The sequence below is a fragment of the Mastomys coucha genome, unplaced genomic scaffold (genome assembly GCF_008632895.1).
Source record: "Mastomys coucha isolate ucsf_1 unplaced genomic scaffold, UCSF_Mcou_1 pScaffold19, whole genome shotgun sequence".
NCBI lineage: Eukaryota > Metazoa > Chordata > Mammalia > Rodentia > Muridae > Mastomys > Mastomys coucha.
Window position 1 is genome coordinate 21,921,069 of NW_022196901.1, and position 27,574 is coordinate 21,948,642.

Consider the following 27,574-nt stretch of genomic DNA (forward strand, 5'->3'; position numbering starts at 1 on the left):
ATCAAGAAGCCCTAAAATTTTCTTTCCATCCACTCTTATCTCCAAAAGAGGGTGTTGATCCAGGTGTAGGCTTACAGAGGCTCCATCTGATCCCGTAGAACCAAACCCTCCTTTTCCTCATTCTTTATTTTGTGATGGAAACATTTCATGACAACTGGGAAGAATAAGAACCTGAGCTAATCTATCCCCAGGGGAGATGGAAACAATCCCTCAGGGGGAGGAAATCATAATCTTAACAACCCCAGTATAATCAGGATCTATGACACCAGGATGAATAATTAACCCCTTTAATGCTGATGATGAATGGCCAATTAGTAACCCCACTGTTCCCTTGGGGGGGTGGACCTTGGAAATCTGTTTCTATTAACTGAACGCCCATCTGAAGGGTTAGTATGAGTCTGGTGGTAGAGCAGAGGTCCAATCCTGCGCTCCCCTTAGTGGCTCTCTGCACTGGTTGGGATGCCGCAGGGTTGGCCAATTCCCCTCTGGCTCGCTCTCCATTGCCCCATATATTTGCGGACCCTGCAGGTGAGGACCCTGCTGCCCGTTTTTTGGCCTGGCTCCACCATAGCCTGTAGTAAGTGACTGTCCATTAATATTTTTCACTGATCTGCATTCATTGGCCCAATGATTTCCCTTTTTACATCTTGGACACAACCCAGGTTGTTTTGGGCGGTCCTGCATAGCCCCTGTTTCTGCTGTTCTTCCTCTATTGGGACACTGCCTTTTAAGGTGTCCCAGTTGCCCACACTGAAAGTATGTACCCAGGTTCTGCCTGTTACCTTGAGTTATCTGCATAACCGCAGCGTCAAGGCCTGCATTAGTTAATGGACCACCCAGTTCCCTACATACTTTCATCCAAGCCTCAAGTCCTTTATGTTTGTAGGGAGTTATGGCAGCCTTGCGTTCCTTGGTACATTGCTCATAAACTAGTTGCTTAATCAGCGGCATGGCCTCACCCGGGTCTCCGAAGATCCTTCCAGCTGCTTCTACCACTCTAGCTACAAAGTCTGAAAAGGGCTCCATGGGTCCCCGAAAAATTTTAGTCAAATTTCCTGCAACTTCTCCCTTGTTAGGCAATGACTTCCATGCTCTTGTAGCAAGCATACTAACTTGCTCATACACCTACAGTGGATATCCAATTTGCTGCTGTGTAAACCTGCCCTGTCCCAAGAGCATATCCAAATCCCAGGCAGGATTACCAGCTGCTCGATTAGCAGCAGCCTGTTCATTGACATATTCCATTAAAAAGGGTTTCCAGTCCAGATATTGACCTGATGAAAGGCAAGCTCTCACGGTGCTCATCCAATCAGAAGGAGTCATGCAGTATCTGTGAAGAGCCTCTAACTGGGAGACAGTAAATGCCGCAGTTATACCATAAGTGCGGACTGACTCAGCCAAGTTCTTTATGACTTTAAAATCCAATGGTTCATGAAACCTTTGCCCTTGGGCATCTTGAAACACAGAGAAGCAATGCTGACCCCTAGCTTCCCGCCAAACTTCTGGACAAAAGGAAGTACCATAAGTGGCAGTGTTATAGGGGGGAGGTAAGGATACAGGCGGCCCTGGACCTGTGGGCTCCACCCTAATGGTGGACTTCTCCATTTTCTGTACTAACTTCTCAAGTTCCTCTTCAGAGTCCGAGCCACTCTCATCAGTCTGATCTTTCTCAGACTTTGCTGACCTCTCTTCCTTCAGTTGCTCTAATGCTTCCTGTCCCTTCTCTACTGCTTTATAACACACTTTATCCTCCAGGCAGCTCCTAAGCAATTTCCAGATTGGTCGACCTCCACCTTTTATGATTCCTTCCTCCCAGGCGAAGTCCAGATCTCTCCCTAATTCATCCCAGCTGGGCAGCGTCAGGTGACCCCACATCAAGAACCAAGGGGCAGCAATATCTACCTCTGACAAAAATCTTTCTAGGGTTTCTCTCTTCAATTCTATCTTTTTTGCTTTTAATAGCTCCTTAAGAGCAACAAACATGGGACAAGATTGCGAGTTCCCCAGACTATCACTTTTGATTTGCCCTTAACAGGACTTTATCGCTCCACTCCGGAGACCTTATTGCCTCTTTACCGAGGTCCTTCCCTTTTGTCCCACCTTACCTGGGAACTTACCAGTTGACTGCCCTGTCTGCAAGAAGTTCTGAGCTGTAGAAGATGTCCCCGTATGGGCCACCAGTTGTCGCCGCCTCACTGACCAGTGGAAATAAGGAGGCGACCATGAACTCTTCTCCAAGCAGTTTAGTCAGGAACCTTGTACTACCGAATCATTCATTCATTTCTCATTTTCTCTCTCCCAGCCCCCAGCACTCGCGGGTTAAATACTCTCCCTGGTCCCAATCAGCATCGGCTATGTGGCAAAGCATAATAGGCTGAGGGAAATCATGCCAGCTTGCATCACAAACTGGAGGCACTCAGCTTTTCCAAATAAGGGCTTGTTTATCGAAATGCTTTCTGCTCTGGCCAGAGGCCAGGCACTATATTTAGGGTAGCAGCTGTGGCTCTCCACAACAAAGGGAGTTGTGGTGTTCTCCTGTGCAGCACTCAGCCCACCCTCTGCACAGGCCCCTCATCCTCATCCATTATTGAACCCGTCCCACCATCAGGGCTAGGGAAGACCCTCCTGTACTATGGTCTCTGGACTTTTGATTTTTTTTTTCTCCAGCCAAGAGCTGTGCTGAAGTAAACTCACCACCTCACATGGTTCTTTGTGGGCTCTCTCACCCCATTGCCTCCAGGAGCCATTAAAAGTTGTAGTGGTTTGAAAGAAAATGGCCCCCATACCTCACAGGGAGTGGTGCTACTAGGAGGCCTTGCTGGAGTAGGTGCGGCCTTGTTGGAGGAAGTGTGTCACTGTGGGGGTAGGCTTTAAGGTCTCAAGTGCTTCAGCTAGACCTACTGTGGCTCAGTCTATTCCTGCTACCTGGATCAAGATATAGAACTCTCAGCTCCTTATCCAGCATTATGTCTGCCTACACGATGATAACGGACTAAGCCTTTGAACTATAAGCCAGCTTCAATTAAATGTTTTCTTTATGAAAGCTGCCAAAGTCATAGTGTCTCTTCACAGCAATATAAACCCTCACTGAGCAGATATACTTCATGCCTGTTTTCAAACACAGCTGTATATTGGGTGGGTGCAGTCAACATTTGTTGCTGGCCATCTTTCTGTCCCAGCGTCTTCTGATCTGTAGGGATTTGAGTCCAGTCCATTTGACAGTTCTAATCACATGGGGCAAGTTGTCTCTGTCTCAGCTCCTCTCAAACTAGCTGTGTGAAGTCCAACAGTGCATTTATGGAAACAGGAGAGAGGAGGAGGAGAAAGAAGCTCTCAGCATGAGGGGAAAGACTGACTGGTTTCTACAGTACCACCAATATTAGTTAAAACATCAGAGCCTGAATTCAGGCTCAGTCTTCCTGATACTGAAGCTAGCATGCTTCTCAGGAGTAAGGTAGTATCTAGAGCCCCAGTGGGGAGAGTTCACAGGAGGTTGGGGAAGAGGAAAGTTCCTTCAGTTGCCAGTACTAATTAAAAACTAGGGATGGTGAGCACAAGAAGTAGATTTGGGCCTAAGAGGAGGGACTAGTCATGGGGTAGGCAGGGCATTCTAACTGCTTTCACTGTGGAACTACATACAGTTCTCATCAGCAATGAAGTAATTCATTCTGTCCTGGATGGTATATAGAGAGAAGATTTGATTTATGCTTGTGGTTCTAGGGAGGTACAAGTCCTGAAGGCAAGGCAAGCACAGGTACAAGTTTCTTACCTTCCTGATGAGAAGGCATGGTGGCAGACAGTTATGCTGGCCTGCGATGGAAGCTGACAGCTTGCATCTTGAATTGCAGGCATGAAGCAGAGAGAACTATCTGGAAACTCCATGAGTCTTCAATGTTTCAAAGTCATACCCAATGACTCCCAGTGAGGTGCTTCCTCCAGCAAACCCCTGCCTCCTAAGTCACCACAAAGAGTGCCACCAACTAGGAACCAAGAATTCAAATACATAAGCATATGAGAGCATCTCATTGAAACCACCACACTGCTAAGCTATTGCTCCTGGGGATGCATACCTAGGATTTCTCAGACCTCAGCTCATACCACTTTTAATCAAAATATCAGCACACAACCTTTGTAGGTGTGTTTTTCTGTATAAAGAGACTGATTGACTCCACAGATTGGTTACCATTGACCTCACAGCTGAAACACCATAGGTCATTCTGTAGTGAAGCAGATCCTAAATGCACATTTTCCCCATAGCTCACACTGTGACCCTCTTATGCTTAAGAATAGTAGGTTGCTCTTGAGAAGCACACTTGGGAGCTATTTCAACAGCAAAATGACCAAGAAAAAACACAAAATGTGAGTGAAAATGTAGCCTTAAATAAACTATAAAAACACATTAGTTTCCAGTGTTGCTGACACAAAAAAACAGAGTGCCACCTTATTGTCCTCACTGGGAAGAGAAGCATCTGGGACTCAGACTCTTTTCCAGTGTGTCTGCGAATGACTTCAAAGCCACTTGGAACATCAATACTGAGGTTTCAAGTAGACATTAGCAAGTAGGCAGATCCTCAAGTGTAGGATTCATGCCTCACAAAGATGGACAACCTGTTTCTACACCAGTATACTCTCCACCCCACAGGTTCTTGGGATGTGATACATACACACATAGACACACACACACACACACACACATACACACACTCCTCACAGATACACATGAACAGAAAGTAAAGTTAGCTGTGAGAGCTCAACTTTTTCTTCCGTCCTTCCTTCCTTCTTTTTCTTTTCTTTCTTTTTATGTTTTAGTTGTACTTTCTGCCCTCTATTCCTCAATCCAGCTCCTTTCATGTCACCTTTCTCTCAACTGATAGTCTCTTTTTCTTTTATATTTATACACCCCACACAAGCACATGCACACACACTTTCATGCACACACTAACACACATATACACACTCACAAATACACTCTTTCTCACAAACATTCAAACATGTACATAGATTCACAATAATAAAATGAATAAACAGGGGTGAGGAAATAAGCAGATGGTCCATCCTGGGTATGTGAAAGGGGTCAGCAAGCAGGGCTTCTCCACTGAAGCCACCAAGTGAATGCAAGAAGCCAAACTGAGAAGTACTGAGTTATCTCAGCCATTCACAAGCTTGCTTACTCAGAAAAATCCAACTTAAAGTGCTGTGAGAGATTGTTTCACATTCTAGAAGTTTCCAAATGGCTTTCTCTTGCTATTGGATGAGATTTTTTTTTTTTAAGAAATTTGCTTACAGCTTTGTTTGCACAAGCAGCCTGAAGAAAGTGCATGGCAGAAACATGAACCGTAGACACTGTCCTAACCCAGAGTCTCACAAGTGTGAACAGATGGTGTTTACCATAGCTCTAGCATGAGACTTACTGTCTATTCCTTGCTTGAAACTATGTGCAAGTAAGAACATTTGACGGTCAAGAAATGGTTTCTTTGGATTGGATAAATGGCTCAAAGACTAAGAGCAAGTACAGCTCTAGCAGAGGAGCCAGATTCAGTACCCAGGACTCCCAGGGGATAGTCTCACTCCAGGGGCTCCAATGCCCTCTTCTGGATTCCATGAGCATTCCACTCACATGAGCACATACCTGCACACAGACACCCATAGATGTACACATAATCAAAAATGACAAGACAACCTTTAAAAAAAGGTGTGACTACTTAGCAGTCAACCTCGAACTTACACAGATATGCATTTTATACTGTCAAAACTGTTGCCTACAGTACTGGCTGGTTTTGTGTGTCAATTTGACACAGGCTGGAGTTATCACAGAGAAGGGAGCTTCAGTTGGGGAAGTGCCTCCATGAGACCCAGCCGTGGGGCATTTTCTCAATTAGTGATCAAGGGGGTAGGGCCCCTTGTGGGTGGTGCCATCCCTGGGCTGGAAGTCTTGGGTTCTATAAGAGAGCAGGCTGAACAAGCCAGGAGAAGCAAGCCAGCAAGGAACATCTCTCCATGGCCTCTCTGTCAGCTCCTGCCTCCTGACCTGCTTGAGTTCCAGTCCTGACTTCCTTTGTGATAAACAACAATGTGGAAGTAAGCCGAATAAACCCTTTCCTCCCCAACTTGCTTCATGGTCATGGTGTTTGTGCAAGAATAGAAACTCTGACTAATACACCTACAAATGGACTCATTCTGTTCATTGCAGCCTCCACTAACATGTTTCCAGATTTTAAGTGCCCTGGCTGTGTTCTGAAATATGTTCAATGGTATCATATTACAGTCCTTAAAAGAAAGATTTATCTACAAAGTCTGTGGTCTGCATATGGGCTAGCTTTTCGTCAACACAAGTTAGAGTCATTTGGAAGGAGGGCCCCTCAGCTGAGAAAGGTCCCTGCTAGATTGGCCTATAGGCAAACTTGTGATACATTTTCTTTATTGATGATTAATAAGGGAGGGTCCAACTCATTGTAGATGATTCCACCCCTGCACTGGTGGCTTGGTGCTATAAGAAAGCAGACTAAGCAAGCCATGAGGAGCAAGCTAGTGAGTAGCATTCCTCCATGGCTTTGATGTCAAACTCCTGCCTTAAGGTTTCTGCCCTGACTTTCCTTCTTGAGAGACCACAACTATAAGCTGGAAAAAAAAAAAAAAAAACCTTTCTACTTCAAGTTGCTTTTGGTCATAGTGTTTTATCACATCAATAGAAACACTAAGACAATATGCTTCCATGTGTCTAGAATGTGTGTACAGGCATGTGTTGTGTCCATACGTGTGTTTACATGTCATGTGTATTCATGTAAATGAGTTGGATGTGTGAACTATGGATAATTTGGAGGGAGTGTGGTGAGTAGAATGGTAGATTTACTGTTTGAGGGTACAGCTCACATAAAATCTGTGTGTGTATATGTGTGTGTGTGTGTGTGAGAGAGAGAGAGAGAGAGAGAGAGAGAGAGAGAGAGAGAGAGGTCATCAAATGTTGTGACTGGTTTTGTGGTCCCAAGGCTGCATTTCATGTTAGTATCATGAGGAGAAAAAGCTGTGTCACTTATAGGACAAGCCTACATAAGTAGAACCATTTAGAGCACAAGACTGTGCCACTAGAGCCCTGTCACTGAGTTTCTTTCTTGCTGTGCTGCTACATATAATTGCATAATCTTTTTCCATCCCTGTGACAGGAGTTTGATTTCTAAGCTCAAAAGAGCCTCATGAGAAAGTCCATAGACATATCAACTAAAAAGCAGCAAGGCATGAGGGGAAGATGTTCCCCCACCACCACCCTGGGGTTGGCAAGTCAGCTATGTGAAGAGCAAGCCATACAGCTCTCTCCTAACCCAATTGCCCAGGCCATTTATGCTCACTGGATCTACGTGTAGATAAAAACTCACACCCCATCACTCCAGAAGAAATGATCCCTACATGAAACCATTCCAAGTCTCCTGTGAGGGACCATGCCTCACCCACTCAGAGCTTAGAGCATGATGTAATGCTAAGTCAATGCTAAGAACAGTCAGTAGGACACTGTCAAAGGAATGTTACATTTAACCTAGGTCAACATTAAATAATTGTTTATCTCCTAGATGTGACAGGAAGGAACTGTTCTGGTACAGAGAAGCCATTGCTGTCAGCCTGCTTTCAATTCTTCCTGTTTTCTTTACATTATCTGTTTTACTTTTTAAAAAGATTCCAGCCGGACAGTGGTGGTGCACGCCTTTAATCCCAGCACTTTGGAGGCAGAGGCAGGCGGATTTCTGAGTTCAAGGCCAGCCTGGTCTACAAAGTGAGCTCCAGGACAGCCTAGGCTATACAGAGAAACTCTGTCTCGAAAAACCAAAAAATATATAATAATAATAATAATAATAATAATAATAATAATAGTAATAAATAAAAATATTCCAATACCAGGGCTCTGTTGTGATAGAGTGAAATGTAAACATGAACCTACATGTAAATGTATCCCTCCAGGCATCATGGTCACCTGCCATGGTGAACCCCTGGTGGAGTCCAGGACGGAAGGAATGCACACTGAGACAGGAAGAGTCTGCTGCAGCTTAGACCGACACTTGCTCTGCTCTGTGCTTTGCCCCTTCGAGCTGCAGATCATTTATTCATGAGATGCTGAGGATGTTGCTCGTTGATGCTGGGATCTGGCACAACATGTCTATGCAAAACTTGCACTTGCTGTTTAATAGATAATGACCACAATTATAACTATTAATAGTTAATTAACTGCTAATTTAATTTACAATTAGATTTAATTAATATTCATAGTGAATATGTTCATTTTCTACTCTGAAAAAAATGTTTATCATTCTCATGAAAATGACAACATTGACATTGTTGAGCTCCTTACATTGCCTCCCTTCAGAGGCAACCCATGGTACTTCACCAGGGTGGCAGGTTACATGTGGATTTCAGCTTAGAGGATTGTCAGCTGATGGTCAGCTTATTGGAATATAGCCCCATCTTAAGTCAAGAACCATCTGTATCAGTGCATAGCTTTCACAACTGTCCCAGAAGGAAGCAGATTCTCACAAAACATGAATCAGCAGATTAAGAAACTTGACCACTAGATAGCTGTTAAGTAGCACAGATTTTAAATGTCAGAATTTGTCTCTTGATGAACAGCTGCATCCGCTAAGAGGTGTCCTTATCCTGCAGATCATGCCCTCCCTTCCTCCCCTGCAGTTTCTGTCCTTCCTTGCTCCCAGACTGTTTATGAGCCACACACCTATCTCTTACCTGCCTTGTCTCAAGTGTACAGATTCACAGAGTGACAGCATACATGGTAAACACACCTATCCTGATGGAACCATTAGGCATCCAGTGTATCTGCAGAGCCCAAGTGTCCATTTCCATCAGATGGACAGGATGTTCTGCAAGGTGGTAATGTTTTGAACTAAGTGCCGTTTGAGTATGTTCTGGGTGTCCAAACACAGTTTCTGGCATATGTACTTCTTGGACAGGAAGTGGACTCATACAGGAGTATGCTTCTTACATACTTCCAGTGACTCATGACTATACCCATCAGAGGAAACACCAAATGCCCTTGACCCCACTGAATGGTGTTCCTGGCAAAGCCTAGGGAGGAAATGACAATGGGCAATGGGAGGGGCAAACTGATTGGCAGTAGAATACTTCAAACTTTCCAGGCTGGCCTCTCCAATAAACAAGTGGTCATGAAGCACTGGTGACGGCTTGGGAGGGGCAGTATGTTGTGTTCTAAATACTTATAATGTGACCTTTTATGCCTCTATAGCACCTTAGTGTGGCCTGGAAAAAGTGGGCCATCCATAGTTTTCATTCAGTGGAGGCCCCTGTGCCAGATTCTGAACTCTCAGCTGCCCAGCCCAATGACTGTACGTTCTCTGGGGTCATCTTTCAGCTATCTGAAAGGGCACAAGTCCTGAGCAGTCTACACAGAGACTTTCTTAAACAGTACATAGGTAACAGGCAGAGGCAGCTGTACCTTATATTGATTTGTGCCCCCATGTCCCTTTCACATCTGTTTCCTCCTTGATAAGTTCTCAGGAGAGATGCATTCACTATGGACAATGCATCCTTAAACTTGGGTATTGCTTCCTCCACAGAGTCAGGTAAAAGGGGCAGATCTGCAGCCTGGCACCTTCCTGCCCAGACCATTCATGTGTAGTCTCCTCTGTTGGAAAAGGAATGTATAAATGCTGATTAGACATCAGAAGGATAGCACCTGCCCCAGCTTTTCCCTGTGAAGGAAAACTGAACAAAAACATCTCCTGAGCGCCTTGGTAGATCAATACCAACTGGTTTCCCAATGGGATTAGAAGTTATAATAAATGTCTGGTTGAAATGAGAGATTAAATAAGAGAGAACTAGGACTCTTGAGGACCACATCCAAATGCTAACATTCCTATGACATCCAGGTCAGGATCACATCAGTCCAGGCTCAGAACATGGGTGACTTCCCTCTTTACTCTCAGAGGCAATGAGTGCATCATGGGATATCTGGCAATCTCCTTCCAGTCCAGTCCTGCTCTGGAATACCAAGTTATCTCCACAGACAGGCCTCACTGGATTGGGACTAGTGCCTCTTCTGTCCCTCATCACTGACTCTGCTCTCTGAGTTCCCGGTTGCCTCTTATAGATCACTAGCATGTGAGACAGAAAGGGAGAGGGTATAGAGATGAGCTCTGTATCACTCTTGTATGCTGGACTTGGCATAGTTGTGTGGGTTAAAAATGGGGTCCGGCCCAGGGCTTGGGCCCCTGGGTGAGGCGGGAGGTGGAAGTTTGACTGTACGCACCCCAGGCCACCTCCAGGCAGGCATTAGGCTGTGAGAAGCTGTAGGCCCTGGCTCCGGGTGGTGAGGAAACACAGTTGGAATGCCACAGAAGAGCTGAGAACTATATGTGGGCCCATGGGTGGGTTCTAGCCCAAGTCAAAGGAAAAATAGGGAGGAGAGCGCTCTGGCTAGGAGGAGAGTCCTTAGCTTCTGGGGTAGATGGCTTGGCTCGGTGGAAACACAGAGAGGCCTCCTGCAGGAGGTTAGACATGCATTAGAGAAAGACCTGTTCCATTGCTCCAGCACTGCAGATCCTGATGAGAAGAGGCAGTCCATGGCTTTAAGGCATTTGTTGTATAAAGGGAGAGAGAGGGAGAGAGTAGAGAAGTAGAGGCCGGCCATGGCCACGTGGAGAGAAGTGGGAAGGAAATGCGGAGAGAAGGGGAGCAAGGGGGCGAGAGTAAGAGAGTAAGAGCAAGAGAGAGAGGAGGGGCGAGCAGCCCCTTTTAGAGTGGGCCGGGCCTACCTGGCTGTTGCCAGGTAACTGAGGGTGGAGTCCAGACAGAATACCAGGATCTTGGGGCATTGCCCTACAAGACTTATGGCCACACACTTCTCTGCAGGGGAAGGGAGGTGGTGTGGGAGGCTGTGGCTGCTTCAGGAGCCAGGGGCCCAAGGAGAGTGGCCAAACATCTGCAGAATGTCACCCTCTTGCAGGCAGAAGACACCTACTGGGTCACGGGGGTACAAAGCCTGTGCTCTGCCAGGGGACCAGGCTGCCTGTACACATCTCATTGCCCCACATAGTTATGTGAGCTTGGACAATGTGCTGCAAGGCTCTTTGCCTCAGTTTACCAACCACACCTTGACAAAGTCACCTGTCAGTCACATAGTCACTTGATGTAGCCACCTACTTATTTTAAGAATAATTGACTTAGGTGAAATGGCCCGGTCAAAAAAATTACCTGCCTTTCAAGCTAGAGGAACTGGGGTCAGCCCCCAGAACCTATATAAAAAGGAAAGTGTGATGGATCACACTTGTAAGAAGGTCTTGTTGGTTAGGCAAACAAATCTAATCAACAAGCTCCCAGCCAGTGCATAGGGCCTGAGGAATGACACTGAAGGTTGACCTGTAGCCTCCATATGCATGCGTGTGCATGCACACTCATCCATTCACAGATGTACACTATGAGAACACATGCACAAACTCACACACCACACACATGCATACACACACTATGTTCATACACACATGCACAGATGCATACTACACACCTACATATACACACACAAACATACACATCATGAGTGCACACACACACACACACAGACACACAGAGAGAACAAATGATGTGATACCTGGAGGGTAACTGCTGGGAATCCAGGAAGATAACACTTACTCATGAGACCAAGACAGGGCCAGCATGGTTGTCTTCATTCCACAATCATCAGGGAGCATGGACTGACCAATCTGGAAGGCAGCACATTAGCCGGGGCTCCATTTTGAACAATCTCACTGAGTAGAACTCCTCTCCTTAAGCTCGTTCTCCATTTGAGCTAACTAATAGCAAAATCATAGGCCGTCGGTATGATATAGTCTCTTTAAACCAAGGTAACATGGGGATCTCGGTGACCAGCAGGCACTGGGTACTAATGCAGCATACACCGGGTTAAACATGGAGGCCAGTCCTGCTGATATACCACATCAAAGTATATATAGCTGAGTACTATAAACTAAGTCCTGGTGTCCTATGTTCTCTGAGGTTGGGGTGAGCAGAACAGTCATGGATGCATACACACTACATGTCACACATCATGGAGAACACAGGTCTCTGTCTCAGATCTCATCATGGCTTCCCCTTTGCAAGCATCTGGCATCAGGATAACTCTTTCAGAAGTCAAGCATCAGACAGGCTCTCTGGTGATTAGGTGTTTCCAAGTCTTATTCCATCACTATTTTATGTATGTCAGATAGCCACGGCAGGAAGGATTCCTCTGATTGACAGATGAAGAAGACAAACCAAGAAGCCCCCCTCATCTTGTCATTCTAGAATAGGAATGTGTGTCCTCAAACTTCGTCTTCTTTGGCTCTCCAGGCCAATTTGTGTCCCAGAGAACCATGAGGCACTTGTGTGGTGGTATTTATGTTCTCTCATTTATAGACCCAGCAGTGGAAAATTCTCCTGGATCCTTCCAGAGCTTTGAAACTTGAACAAGTGTATGAGTCCTGTGAACTTTAGTCAGTCAATTGTATTGCTAAAATTAAAAATGGCTCAAGAACCCCCAGAATAAACAAACAAACAAATAAACAGATGCTCAGAGAATCACAAATAATACTTATTGCAGTGTGTTAAACTATGGCCAACAGGGAGAAACATACAAGTGTAGTATATCTATTCTATAGAATATTACTCAGCCAGAAAAAGTGAAAGGAGTTTTATAGTACATTGTAAGATGGATAAACTTTGAAGGTTAATACGCAGTGAACAAAGCAGACAAGAAAGGACAAATATTGTACTATTCCATATGTATGAAACACCTAGAATAAACAACTTTATAGAGACAGAAGGCAGATTAGAAGCCATCAGGGCAAAGAGAGAGGAGATATAAATTATTGTTTAATGTGGAAAAATATTGTATTTAGTGTGATAGAGATGCTTTGGGAATTCTGGCACTGGTTCCAGTGTGTTGGGAACATAGTTGTGACCACATTGTCTATTGAAATGACATGTTTGTTGTATTGCAAAATTGTAGCTGTTGTTAAGTTTCTCTGAGGAAGTACCTTACAAAATATGAGAACACAGTATAAACTCATAGGGAGCAACAGACATTGAGAAAAGCATACGTGTGTGTGTGTGTGTGTGTGTGTGTGTGTGTGTGTGTGTGTGTGTGTGTGTGATAGACTTCTTGATGTAGGTGTGTGCAGATATGCAGGAGTGTATGTATGTGTATGTGATGGACTTCTTGGTGTGGATGTGTGTACTTCTGTGTGCAGATGTGTAGGTGTTCCTATGGGTTGCTATGTATAAAATCAGAGGTAAACACTGCATGTCTTCAGTCACTCTTCACCTGTTGTTGTTGATTGCTGAATCTGGAGCTCATGGATTGGCTGAACAGTGAACCCTAGGAATATGTTTGTCTCCCCAACCCTCTTAACCCCCTACAACCACCTGCTGAAGTTTTACAGACATGCAGCATCACATCAGCCACGCGACAACACACAGCTCTGCACATGAGTTCTCAGGATGCAAACTCAGGCTTCATGCTTGTGCAGTGAGTCATCTCCCCAGGCCACTCTTTTTACAGTCACCATGCAATAAATTCTGGCTGTCACAGGGTGGAGATGATTCTGTTTAATTCCTTGTTTTTCCTGATGTGAATGAACTAACTGAATGCAGAGTCTTGATGGTTCAGAATATAGAGAGCACTGTCCATGGGAACAGGAACAGGACAGTCTGTGAGGAGAGCACAGTCTGTGGGGAGAGCACAGTCTGTGAGGAGAACACGGTCTGTGGGGAGAGCACGGTCTGTGAGGAGAGCACGGTCTGTGGGGAGATCATGGACTGTGAGGAGAGCACGGTCTGTGGGGAGAGCACGGACTGTGAGGAGAGCACAGTCTGTGGGGAGAGCACGGACTGTGAGGAGAGCACAGTCTGTGGGGAGAGCACGGTCTGTGGGGAGAGCACGGTCTGTGGGGAGAGCACGGTCTGTGAGGAGAGCACGGTCTGTGGGGAGAGCACAGTCTGTGAGGAGAGCACGGTCTGTGGGGAGAGCACGGTCTGTGGGGAGAGCACGGTCTGTGAGGAGAGCACGGTCTGTGGGGAGAGCACGAACTGTGAGGAGAGCACGGTCTGTGGGGAGAGCACGGTCTGTGGGGAGAGCAGGTCTGTGGGGAGAGCACGGTCTGTGAGGAGAGCACGGTCTGTGAGGAGAGCACGGTCTGTGGGGAGAGCACGGTCTGTGGGGAGAGCACAGTCTGTGGGGAGAGCACGGTCTGTGGGGAGAGCACAGTCTGTGGGGAGAGCACGGTCTGTGGGGAGAGAATTGTAGACAAGGCAAATTCCAGATGTTTTACCCTGACACACTCACTGGTGACAGGAAGCATGAGAGAGTACTTTCATAAACTCATTTACTCTCATACTCTCAAAACCCCTTTGTCATCTATTATTCCTGTCATACTGAACTGAACCTCTAGGAAAACAGAATTAATTTACAGCATGACTTTCTTTCTTTTTCTCTCTTTTAATGTGTACTTGCCAGCATGGTGTTTCCTGGCTTTGGATACTGTAGTAGTTACTCTTTCATTACAGTGACCAAATATCTAACAAGAAACAATTTAAGGAACAGCATATGTTTTTACTTATTTGTTTGTTTATTTGGGTGTGAGAGTGTATGTGTGTGCACACGGAAGCCAGAAGAGGCCATCATGTGTCTCGCTGTATCACTTTCTACCTCATTTCTTTGAATCAGGGTCTCTCACTAAACTTGAGTGAGGCTGGTGGGCAGCAAGCTCAGTAGTCCTCCTGTCTCTGTTGCCCACAGTACTGGAGATATGAGCTCAGACATGCCTGGCATTCCACACTGGTGCTTGGATCTGAGTTCAATTCTTCCTGCTCACGCAGCAAGCTCTCTTCCCCACTGAGCCATCTCTCTAGTCCCTGCAAGCATTTGTTTTTGAGAGCACACAGTCCATCGAGGTAGGGAAGCCATGTTGTCAGGAGAAACTCACCATGGTGACAATGGGACTGTGAGAGAGAATGTTTGCTTGCACCTACATGGAACAGGAGATAGAGAGGGACAGGAAACAAGGCCAGGCTGGAAACCCCAAGGCCTGACCCTCCTGACTTGCTTCTTCTAGGTAGCTCATTTCCCAAATATTCCAGATCCTTCCAAATACTGCCACAGCTGGGGCCCAAATGTTCAAATACAGGTGGAAGATATTTAAAACCAAGTCATAATTCCATACATTGAGTAAGAGCAGGTCCGATGTCTCCTAAACCAGGGAACAGATAAGGGAACTTACATTTTAAAGAGTGTGAAAGGAGAGAGATTTGGTCAGAAAGAGATTTGGTCTGAAGCTAGACTCCGCCTCACTCCACAGCCTCAGGCAATTCCATCATCTCTGCGAACCTCACCATTGCTATGGGAGACATCATGTTGTGATGCTTAATTCATGGGCTGCTGCCTTTGCATGCCCAGGGTGGACACTAAGCCTGGGGACACAGCTACAAGTGCCGCAGGCCATAGCAGATCATTCAGAGACTACAGCACACAGGCAGCCGGTGGAGCCACTGTCCATGAGCTTTGGAAGAGCAGCTAATTTCACACATCTTCTGTGGCCCATGTGTATAAATACTTGGTTTCTGATCGATGGTGCTGTTTGTGGAGGGTATAGAGACTTTGGAATGAATCCTGCTCTGTCACCTTCAGGATCCTTCGTCTTCTGAGAACACATGAGAGGATATCTCTCACTGGCATCCCTAATGGATGCAGGCTTCATCCTCCTCTTATGTAGGACAGATCTTTTCTCCACCCTGCAGCTTCCTCCTGTTTAACAGAGAATGCAAAAAATGACAAGTGCCCATGCCTGCCGGCCTTCAGAGGCATGCAGCCTGTGCAAGTACAGTGACCTGCAGTCGCCAGTATCTGAGCAGATGGCTCATAGAGCCAGAGCCACTGTGACTTGTCCTTCCTCTGACTGTGCTCCCGTCCATCTCCCAGTCCCAATGTCTATTCTGCACCTTCTCCTTGAGATGGAATTCTGGGTAAATAAGTGACTGCTTCTGAGAATGAGCCTTGGAATGAATTTTGCCCTCATGTGAGCAGCTGCAGAACATGTGGCATTAACTTCAACAGTGACAGCGGCTATTTATTGAGGGAGATCTCTAAGAAAGATTTGTCAGAACCTTTGTAATTTAGCCAGAAGAACCAACCTAGATAGGACCATGTATCCAGGCAGAACCATCTACCCAGGCAGGACCATCTATACAGGGAGAACCATCTACCCAGGCAGGACCATCTACACAGGGAGAACCATCTACCCAGGCAGGACCATCTACACAGGGAGAACCATCTACACAGGCAGGACTATCTACACAGGAAGAACCATCTCTGCAGCCCAAATGGACATGAGCTCTTGATTCAGTCTCTCTTGTCCACCAGGCAGCTCTAAGAAGACCCACTTTCTTCTGTGTCTATGCAGTTCCCTGAGCTCAGCCTCGGAGAGCACGTGGAAGCCTCTGCCTTGCAGAGTTTGCTAGTGACAAGAAAGAAAAACTCTGGGCCTGCAAACACCTCCATTGATATTTAGAGAGTTCCTACCTACATCAGACATTGCTGTGAGCACTTGCTATAGTTTAGTGAAAAAATATCATCAGACACATGTTCCTGTGTTTGTTGAGTTAATCTAGTCCTGGATATTTCAAGAGATCTAGCTACACAGAGACAGAATGACAGAGAGTTGCACAGAGAACACACATGTCAGGACCATGCTAGTGACACCAATACCAGTGTCCTATTTTAAAAACAGGAGTGTGTTGCCAGGCTGGTCCTTTTGTAACACCTTAACTATTGTCCCACCCCCTTTGCAAAAGTGTGAAGAAGAAAAGGACTGCAGTGGTGAGCACAGGAAGGAGGAGCTTGCAGAGGAACGAGGGAGGGGAAAGCAGGACACCAGGCAAGCAGAGCAGAGGCTACTGATAAAGAAGAACAGGACCAGAGCACTGAAGGTGTGAGCTGCACAGTGACTGATGGCCACAGAATTATGGAGCTGGGGCTTCCCGTCAGGAGCCTGGTGTTTGGGAACTTGGCAAACTTCCATGTCTTGCAGAGTTATCTGCTGGGTCTCCAGGGTTTAAACCTAGCTCAACCAGAAAACAGGCTGCTGCTCATGGTCCTACATCTAATGAAGCCCGAGCCTCTCCCTTCCTCCTCTCCTCTGTTTTAATGCAGATACTCCTTCTATCTTTCTTGGTCCACTCCCAAACTGAGATCTCCTCGCCAGACCATTTCCCACTCTCTGCAATGATCCCTTTCCAAATGGTCATTCTACCCATGGTACTTCACACTAATACCTTTCAGCTATCTGCAGAGAAGACTCTGGCCCTTTAAAAGTTAAATGTTCTCATCCTCAGAGCCACACTGACCCTACTTTGAGCAGGTCACACACAGAGCTTAAGCCACTGGCCTTGCTATGTGTGCCAACCAAGGCCTTCATGTTCAAGGCCACTCCACTTGATGGTCCTCATCTGGTTCTCCAGGTAGCCCTGTGATTTGTCACTGGCAAACTTCTGCTTACACCTACCATAGTGCTACTCAGACAAGTTAGGTTTATTTCCTTGTTTATCCCCTCACCAAACTTAGAGTCATTCCATGTATCCATAGCAATCCTACCTATCGCTGGCATGTAACGGGTGTTCAGTATAAGCTTGGAAATGAGAAAAAAGCAATAAAGGTAACTAGCCTGAAGTAAGTTCTCTCTTTTGATAACTCTAAATCTGTCTTTTCAATGGATACATTCAGCTGCAGCCACAAACGTCCCCAGATTCCCTCTGATTCCACATGGAGAGTTCATTGACATGAGCAAGCCTTGGAAATCCTTACATGTTGATTTATACAGTGACCTTTGGCCTGTTCATCATCCCCAGCTGATATTAAATTGGTAACCAACTTGCATTTGAAAAGGAAAGCCTTCATGACTTGCATGTTCCCCTGAACACAGGTCAGAGCTGGTTTAATTTGGTCTTTTCCACTCTGTATAGCAAAGCTGACATCTGCTAATCTCTGGCTCAAGGAAGCAACTGTAACACTGAAGTCCCCAGAAATGGGCCTAGGGACACCCCTTTGTCTCTTCTCCCCCTCCTCTCTCCACACAATCCACTTTCCTCCTTTGGCCTGTGGTATATAGTCATCACTGCTAATATCTGTTTCTGTCCATCTTGGGCTGCCCTGTTTGTCCCTGCAGTCTCACCCATGTCACTGAACATGGTCTTGAACAAATCTACTCTTGGCTTCTCCAAATCTTATTCTTGAGGGAAATGGTAAGGTTGGCCTACTTCATCTCTTCACTTGAAATGTCTGTCCAGAGATTGGCTCAAACACCCCTGAAGTCACTCTCAATCATGTTCAAAGGTTGGTCTCCAGTCAGAACCAAACAAACAATTATTTTTAGATGTTTTTTACATGTTTACATTCTCTTATGCATTTCCTCTGATGATATGAAAAGTTTAGAGCCAAGGAGCCTATCCCACCCGCCAGAGACATAGCAGTATAATCAAGTCCATTGGCTCCCTTACTTTGCAGCAGGTCAATGGGAGTCCACACACATCAGGAGACCACTGCACTTTAGCTGAAGAGAGATGAGAGGTCCTGATGGCAGAAGAGGAGGTCAAGGAAGAAGAACCTTGGGTCAATTTTCCTGCCTTCTAGTTACTACTCGGACAGCTCTGCTGAGCTGACTCATCAGTAGGTCCTAAATGCTGGTACTAGCTGCTTCTATCAACTGTGCCTGTTTCCAGTATATTTATGAGTGATGGTAACCACATTGCAGAAAAAACCTAACTGTGATCTTGAAATCTCCACAAAGATACCATTTACAAGTAGGAGCATCTCTGATACCCATCTTGCATCCTACCAAGAAGGTGTAGAGTCAGCTCTGCTTCTTGGGTCCATCCTGCCTCCTTCCTAAGCTATGCCTCCAGCCTAGCTTAGACTGAACCCTGGGCACCCTGCTCCATGACACTCACTTGGACCTGTGTTTGAATTTAGCATATCTGACTGTGATCCCCATGCATGCTGGATGCTTGCCCTTCATTTCTGGAAAACCAAGCTGACTCAGTGTAGTAGTATAGTTTATTGTTGGGCCTGATGAAAGGGAAAGTCAAACAGTGTGGAGTAGGGTGTAGGGGTGGTGATTGGAGCTGAGCTATAGCAGGTGCTTGAAGGTTCACACAGAGCTTCCAGGAGAAGCTAACCAGCTGGAGCCTTAGGAAGAGGAATGAGACTTTGGACAGGGTGGAACCATAGGGCTTGGCCAGATACTGTCCCTCTGGCTTGTGTAGAATGCAGCAGAGTTTTCCAGTGCCACATACTTGTTTACAAGGTCAGACCTCACTAGGAGCCAGGGCCACAGGATTTCCTGATCCATTCTCTTCATTTTAGTTGCCACAACAGGCAAGAAGAAAGTCATTTTCACAGTCTGACAGCTGTCAATTATCTTGAATGCCACCTGTGTCCATTTGCTTGTGCTGTGTTCCCACTAAATAGTTGTCTTTAGCTCTGTTGTGGCGGACTGAGGGAAATGCTAACACCTTGCATCCAGACTGCCACCCACAGGCCCATGTGTTTATGGCTCGATACCAGTTGGCATTACTGAGAGATGGTTGAACCTTCACAGGGGCATTTAACAAGAGATCTTAGGATACTAGGCATGCATCCTTGCAGGTCATGACGCTCTCATCCCACTTCTCTGCCGGATATTCATAGCCATGAGTTATCTTTGCCACAAGCTTCCACCTTCTGCCTTAGGCTCAAAGCAATGGATCAAATGTTCAAAAGCTAAAGATTCCAAAAAGTTGTGAGCCAAAGAACACTTTTGTTTTTTCATGAGCTGATTATCTCAAGGTTCTTGCTATTATAACAGAAGGCTGACTAACATTCCCTTATGTCATCTATTACTCTATGGTGCTAGAGTAAGCACATGTATGTAGAGAGAGTGTGTGTGTGTCTGTGCATCTGTGTGCACACACGCATGCACAACGTCTTTCATCAGACCCAAAGCTCATCAGTGTTTGTTCTCATTAACCACTTTGCTCAAGGGACCTCCTTTCTTTGCATTTAAGACTGGAGTGGCAGACTGGCCACTGTGGCTACCTGGTGGGTACTGGGATCTAACCTCCAGTCTGAACACTTGCACAGCAAGTGCTTACTCACCCAACATCTCCTCAGCCCATCATGCCTGTTAAATTGGAAAGGCTGAGCTCTAAATTGAGAGAACTTCCACTTGTCATAGTTTTTGGTGGAAGAGAGTTTTCAAAAGAAAGTCATCTCATATCTGACTTACATGTTGGATGGCTGGGAAAATGGGAATACCTTACACATGTGCTACTTCTTTGATGTGCCACATACAAGGAGTTCCCTTCCCTCTGATGGCCACCCTCCTTTGCTACCTTCTCCTTTGAGGAGTGGGGCAGCTGCAGTGTAAGGTAGGAGGCTTCCTGGGACTGTAAATAATGGGTCCTAATGGTTTATATCATGAAGGAGATCAAAGTGGAGCTACAGTGCTGACTGCTGGGGTGGGGCTGGAGTGGGACTAGATCCCCGAGCCTCTCCAAGGCTTTTCCTTCAGCTGCTTCCTGTGGGCTGCATGTGGGATAGCTTCGCCAACAGTGTAGACACCTCTGGGTGGGTCAGTCCAGTGTTTGCTTCTCTTCTGCTGCTTCCCTTTTTCCCCAGGCAGCCAAGGCAGTGCTGCCTCCTTCTGTCCTCTCTCTGTTATTTATAGACTGTTCCCTGTGGCCCTTCAAGGACCTAGAGAACACACTCTAGCAGGAGAAAGGACTGGGGTTCACCAATGAGAGATTTTAGGGCTTCAACACGGTAGTGACTTTCATGGGTATATGGCACTTTCCCTACCTGGCCCTGTGAAGAGGAATTCAAAACAAGGCCTAGAATCCAGGCTGCTGAGCAGTGATGCTTGCAGAAACCCAGAAAGCACAATAGGGAAGCACAGAAAGGAGGAAGTGAACCTCTGAGGGCAGAGGGCAGAGGGCAGAGGGCAGAGGGCAGAGGGCAGGCAGGACATTTGATCAGGGGAGTAAAGGGTGATAGGAGCATGGAAGAGGGAAGCCTTTATGTGTGGCATTGGTAGGAACCCTTGGTAGGACGACCCGATTCCTGGGCTTCCCATGTTGAATGTTTTCATGCCTTAGATCCCTGTTACTTCCATGGGCTTCCAAGTTTAAGTATGTTCATTTGAGCATCATTTATGCCTTAGTTTGCACAAATCTCCAAACCCAAATCAGATGTGTCTTGGCAAAGTGGGACAGTCAGGATTGTGTCAACTGCTTCTTCTCTGGGAACTATCTGCTTCTTAAATCATTTTATGCTAAAAATAAAACATCTCCCATAAATTTTGGGGAATCCTCCTACACTGGGAACAAAGATTCTTCTCAACACGAGGAGTTATTACTGCCCAGGAATCATACAGACAAGCATAAGGCCTGCAAGGACAAGGCATAAGCAAGGCCTCACAGGACGCATCCTGGGGCTTCTTCAGGACATCTTTCTGATGTGCCATTGTGCCCAGCACAGCAGTAGAGACAGCTGAGCCAGCCCTGACATGTGTCCCCCAAGCAGTGTGAGGGCTTGTTCCACAGCTGGCACCAAACCAGAGCTGACTGAACAGCCCCAGAAATTTTAGTCAGAGCCATTAAAAATCATAAGCAAGGCATCTGTCACACTGCTGTTGCCAAGGTCACCCAGCAGTGTCACATCCAGCCTGGGACAGGCATCATATGCAACCCTGCCTGGGGGCCAGCAGGCCCTAGCTATGCACATGTGATAAGAAGTATGAGCTCATTTAGGGACAGCCAGGAAAGACAGAAGAGAATATATGGTCTTAGGGCTGAAACCTGAGGATTTTGAAACAAGTTTTGCAAGAATCACACCATTATTATTAGGAAGGTCCATCCAAAATCTGGGCATGGACATAAGTGTGAGCTGATTTTAAAGTCCTCTTGCAATGTCCTTTTAGGACATTGGCAGTTGACCTTGGATTCATGGGTAGAGAGTTTCTAGCTGACAGTAAGTTTGAGAACTCATAACGTAAAGCATGTGGGGCCAGCACAGAGAGTGGGAAGTTAGGTAATAGAGATGGATGCCCAAGACCTTCTACCACTACTGGTGTGTGCCCTAGTCGATCTACCCATTTGCACTGTATTCTATTGTGTTTATAAACAGGATTAAAACAGCTCAATCTTAGGGTTGCTATCAAGTGCAAATAGGTCGGAGAAAGTGATAATAAAGTGAGAGAACCCATGAGGAGCTCCTAGTTTCTTATGACTTTTCTCCTCCCTTGCTTACAGGAAAGGAAACAGATTTGAAGGAGTGGGTCTCAGAGCACATGGGCATCAGTGGTCTAACCAGGACCATCTGCCAGCACATGAGCACCAGTGGCCTAACCCAGGACCATCTGCCCCTGCCTTCTTCCCTCTTTCTGTTTTCTTCTTTCTGATCTCAAGAGAAGTTTTGCTCCTAGCTGAAAAGAAGCCAAGGGTGTTTCTTATTCACAACAGGAGTCTGCAAGACTGTGGATGCCAAGGACAGCCCACAGGCCTATGCTCTTCTTATTGTTCTTAAAATAGAGAAACAATTTGAGAACAGGGCAAACCCAAATCACCTGGGTGCAGCTCCTCCCCACTCCTGGCTCAAGAGGCTCCAGCCAAACTCTTAGGAGAAGATTTCGCATCTTTTAGTCTAACAAATGGTGATCAAAGCTTGCATGTGAAGAATAAGTCTGGCCTGGCTTCTTGAAATTCGGCATAGGCCTCCTGCTCTGAGAATCTACACTACAGAACAGGCAAAGCCATGACATACATGCTGAAACTGATCTTCCCAGGAAGTAACTCAAAAACAGGGAGGTGGCAAGAAGCCCCAGTGTCCCTCCTGTGGAGGGTTGAGGTGAGGCCAACCGCTTGGGGTTCAGCTTTGCTCTCGCCTTCAGTTTCCTGGGAACATCTGTGGTTCAGCATCTGCTGCCCAGCTTCCCACAGTAAGAGATGGGTAGTAGATACAGGAGAAGGATGGTCCACCAGCTTGGAGAAAGGGCTTTGAGCATCCTGGCCACTCAGACCCTCCTCTTCCCAAGGCTAGGCTTATCAGGGATCTCCCTCCTGGGTAGTTTGTGTCCACTTGCTGCTACTTCCTGTGTCCCTCTTTTGTGATTCTTGCCTGCCCAGATCTCCAAGCTTCAGATCCTGTTTCTGTCCAGACCATCCATCTTTCTTTATCCAAGCATAAAGAAGTGGAGTGATTCCTGGGACAGAATGTTGGCACTTAAGGAAGTAGATTCTCAAGGTCAAACCTAAACCAGTCTTCCAGATGTGCAGGAGGCAGCTCTGCCATCAGGACCAGCTGTTCCAGACAGGATGTCAGTAGTGATATTGGGCTCATGGTGATCAGGAGGCTTAGCCATGCCCCATCCCTCTTGACAGTGTTTTCGGTGTCTGTGGCATATGTGCGTTTCTATTCGTTTCTTTGAAGCCTGGATGACTGCTTCATACTCCATAGTCATCTAGACCTGCTACTCCATAGTCATCTAGATTTTTCAGGAAACAGTTCATTAAGAAGAATTTTCTCTGGCAGGTGGTAAAAATCTTTGCAGCTCACCACTGAGGCACCCAAGTCTCTGCCTCCTGAATCCCTCCTAATGAAGTTTTTGCTGTTTGTATAAGATGCATGCTCAGTGCACACTTGGTTAAGTGAGGCTTGGTTTCTGCCAAGCTCTTGTACCTGGCTCTGTGGGGTAGGTGTATGGGAAAAAGTGAGGAACTGCTGGGCTCAGCAGGGGGATCCAGGTCTACATGGCCATGAACAAACCTGACCCGTGTCTGTGCCAATGCCCAATCACATGTCTTGAGGAGAGTGTGGCTAGAGGCCCACAAGTCCATCTGACAAGGCTGGCTTCAGGGATCTGAGGGCTCCAGGTGGAAGTGGAATGAGAAATGAGGCGTCTCTGGCTCTGCACATGCAAGTTGGTGAACACCATGCTGAGTCAGCAGATAGGGCACTGGGCAGTTTTCTTATGTGTGTTCACTGGCTACTTTGAAAACTATTCCCTACAGACTAGAAGGGGGCTCCTCACAGGGATCACAGGGTGAGATCTCCATGGTGTTCCTTGGAAAGGCCTTGGGAGATACTTCACTTTGGGTTCTCCCTGATAGCAAATAGGTTTTAGGAAGGCGCTCTAAGCTGCCTGCTGCCTAGCAAGCTGGAGCAATCTTGATCAAGGAGTTAGCTAACTCTTGTTTGGAGAATGTGGAGTTTATCTTCTGACCAGGCACTTGGGAAATGCCTTTAAAAGGCCCAGCAAGTGTGTGTGCGTTTGTGGGGGGAGAAGAGGTCAAAGAAGTGGGTATGAATGCCAGTTCTGCCACTTGTTGCTAAGGACAGGATCCGTTCTCATCTTTGGTCTGCACAGCCTTCCTGCCTTGCAGGGCACACATATTCTTTGCTATCTGTTAACATTTCTGAAGGAAGACTTGGACAAAGTACCTGTAATTACACATGAGATGACTTAGGTTTGACTTGGCCAGAGGTTCTCTGCCTATATAGTAATCTGCAAAGATCTGGACTCCAGAAAATGTATTTCTCCTACAAAGGAGTTGTGATTAATTGAAAAATATCAGCAACATATACCCCATTTCATCTTACTGTAGCAAAAACACTCCTGGGATCTACCCCACTAATAGGTTTTTAACTGTGTGGCATGGCATTGTGGACTCCAGGCTCAGTGCTATACCACAGATATTAGAATGTATTCATCTTGTAAAACTGAGTCATTTTGTCTGTTCATTAGCAAGCGTCTCAGCCCTCTCCTCCACTGGTCAACCACTGTGTGCTTCTCTGAGGATATTTTAGAAACCTTCCAGGGATATAAGATTTACCCTGAATTTGCATAGCTTTGCCTGCAGTGTCTCAGAAGGCAGAAATTCCTGCTTTTTCACCCATAAGACAGTTAAGGTCAAGTGTACAAAAAAGGTGGTATGTGGGGATCAAGCCCCAGAGAAAATCCCAGAGTTCTGTGTAGATCAACCTGCCACCATCAATTCTCACTCCTGCACTTTTTCACATAATGACTCCTGAGAACCACGCTGATGGATAAGGGGATTGAGGAACCTGGGGGCATGGCCTGTCCAGCAGCAGGAAATCCCTTTGAAATGTTTTCTGTCATCTTTCAAATGTCAGCAAATTGTATATGATGACCATCTTCAACTTAGATGCATCAGACTATTTTGAGCTCTTCACTGAGAAGTAAAATGGGAAGAGCCTGAAGGAGTTTCCTACATGCCCATGGTGCATAACTCAGCATCCCTGGGGTCTACTTCCCATTGGACTGTGGTCCCTAAGGACAATGGCTAGCTCTCGGCTGTGCTGTTGTTCTTGTCTGTGGAAAGCAGCTCACAGCCTCAGAGGAGAACAATGAATCCTTCCTGAGATAGTACAGATCAGGACTTAACCTGTTCCAGTCAGCTTAGATTAAAGAGGAAACTCTAGTTGGCAGGCTGTGTTGGGACTGCAGTTTGAGGCAGGGGCTACTGATGTTGTTGATTGACTAAGATCCTAAGGGTTTGAGGTGTTTCCAGAGTGCAGTCCAAGATGGTCCCCTGCATGATCCTCTTTCCAGAGGCTTCATCTGTCTTGCTACTGGGCCCTAAGAATAAGTGTGCCATGGTGGCTTCTAGAACAGGGATGCAACCAGGGTGTGGCAGGCACCTTCCACACTCACAGAAGCTGGTGGTTAAACAACCCTCTAGAGGCTCCCTTAGAGGTTTTGAACCTACCTTTCAGTAACATTGAATTACTTAGAATCTAAGCAACTTGGTTAACAGGGCTGTGATGGTGAATAACTTGAGTGTTTCTACATTCTCTTAAGTCACAGCCAGCACTGGAGGGCAGCTAACTTAATACAAACAGACCAAAGCAGACTCCTGCTCACCAAAGCAGCTCACCACACTGTTTTCTCTTGTCCTTTTGGCCAAAGCAGTGTCAGTAGCCATTGGGTCCCCTGTAAAAACTTATTGGAGTCAGAACCAGTCAAACACTCAGAGCAGCAGAGTCTGGGCTGTGGGAGAGCTGGCAGACCTCTGCCAGAATTAGAATTGGCCTGTCAATGATTGATTGTTGTTCGTGTAAAATGACTGGGCTCTGGACTTCCAGAAGGGGCTGGATTCCAGGACAGTGTCTCTGCAACTCCTGCTAAGTTGAATCTTAACTACAAAATCAGATCAATGCTGCCCAGGCCCTAGGACACAATTCCTAATGTAATTAGTGGCCATTAGTGACATTATCAGGTAGCCAGGTTCTTTCCAGCAAGTGGCTACCTATAACCAGGGGCTGTGAGCCTGGAAAGAGAAGCAGAGATGAGGGACTGAGGAGATGTTCACAGAAGGAGGGCACAGAGCAGAGCCATGGCTAAGGGGAAGGCCTCTGGCATTGCCTAACTTGAAGCCTCTCAGCTGGGTCAGGATTCATCCCCACCTGAAACCCCTTGGTCAACCCTGCTTTCCTAAGTTTCTGGTGCAACATTCACCCAGTTGTGTCTGGTAGAAGCAGGAAGCAAGAGTTCAGATTGGTAGGAACCCCTACTGGGTCCAACATGGAGGCCCAGGCCTCAGGCGTTCCTGGGGCACTGTATGCTGCCTGGCTTTCTCTTGAGGGTCAGATGCAGCAGAAGGCCTGTGACCTCTAAGGGCACTGAACAGGTTGAACTCTTCTTGACTCAGGTTGATTTTCGTTTGATATAGATTCATCAACTCTAAAGGCGAGTTTTCTGACTTGTAAAGACAGACCAAGGCAAATGGAAGGGAGGCCCTGTCTCTCTAGTCACCCCTAACCACCTGCATTTTGTAGCCAGGGATAGTGAAAAAGACTGTGCATCCTTGCATCCTTCTTGATCCCCCTGCCCAGGTGGGAGCCATAGGACTAGTACTGCTGCAGGCAACTAGCTCAGCAATGGGGGCCCCCATGACCTGGATTCATGATGGTTTCGTGATGGATACAGTGACAAGGCTGCTGGTGCTTGGGCGAGCTTGTAGCGTCCACCGGCCTCAGCCCCTCCGTGGCCCCCGCCCCAGCCCCAGCCAGGCTGAGCACAGCCGGAGCATGCGCCTTTGCGCGGCCGCGGACAGGAGGCGGTGGGGAAGCAGCTCGCATCACTCGGGCCCCTGCCTACACCCAGCCGCCAATTGCCGGTTGCTAAGCAGTTATTGTTTCTGTGGCGATTGCAGAGGCTGTGGCTAATTGGAGAAGCCCCACTGAGCAGCAGCGTCTTCTGCCGAGCCGGTCTCTGCTCTTTGCATTTAAAGAGCAAACTAGGCTGCTCTCCCCAGCTCCCTCCCCCACCGCCCCCCAAAAACCTGGTGATTTTGGAAGTATGGACTAGAATCGCTCTCCTTCCCACCGTACCATTCAGATCCTGGTGCCTCCAAAGTCACAGTCAAACCCCTTCTGTCTCTGGGGTGGCGAGTGCCAGGACAGACCATGACCACCGCCAAGGAGCCTAGCGCCTCAGGAAAATCTGTACAGCAGCAGGATCAGGTAAGGCTGCTGGGG

General features: G+C 46.7%; 1 protein-coding gene across 4 annotated transcripts in view; it reads left to right on the plus strand.

Moving 5' to 3' along the window:
* Dpp6 (dipeptidyl peptidase like 6) overlaps nt 1-27,574 on the plus strand; it is a 933,905-nt gene that overhangs the window by 441,783 nt on the left and 464,548 nt on the right. The window contains exon 1 of one of the 4 annotated variants that reach the window (XM_031380238.1): nt 27,120-27,559. The exons of the other annotated variants lie outside the window; for them this stretch is intronic. Coding sequence (XP_031236098.1) covers nt 27,503-27,559 — 57 coding nt within the window. The 5' untranslated portion in view covers nt 27,120-27,502. Of the gene's footprint in view, nt 1-27,119; nt 27,560-27,574 lie in introns of those variants that run through there. 4 annotated transcript variants of the gene reach the window in all.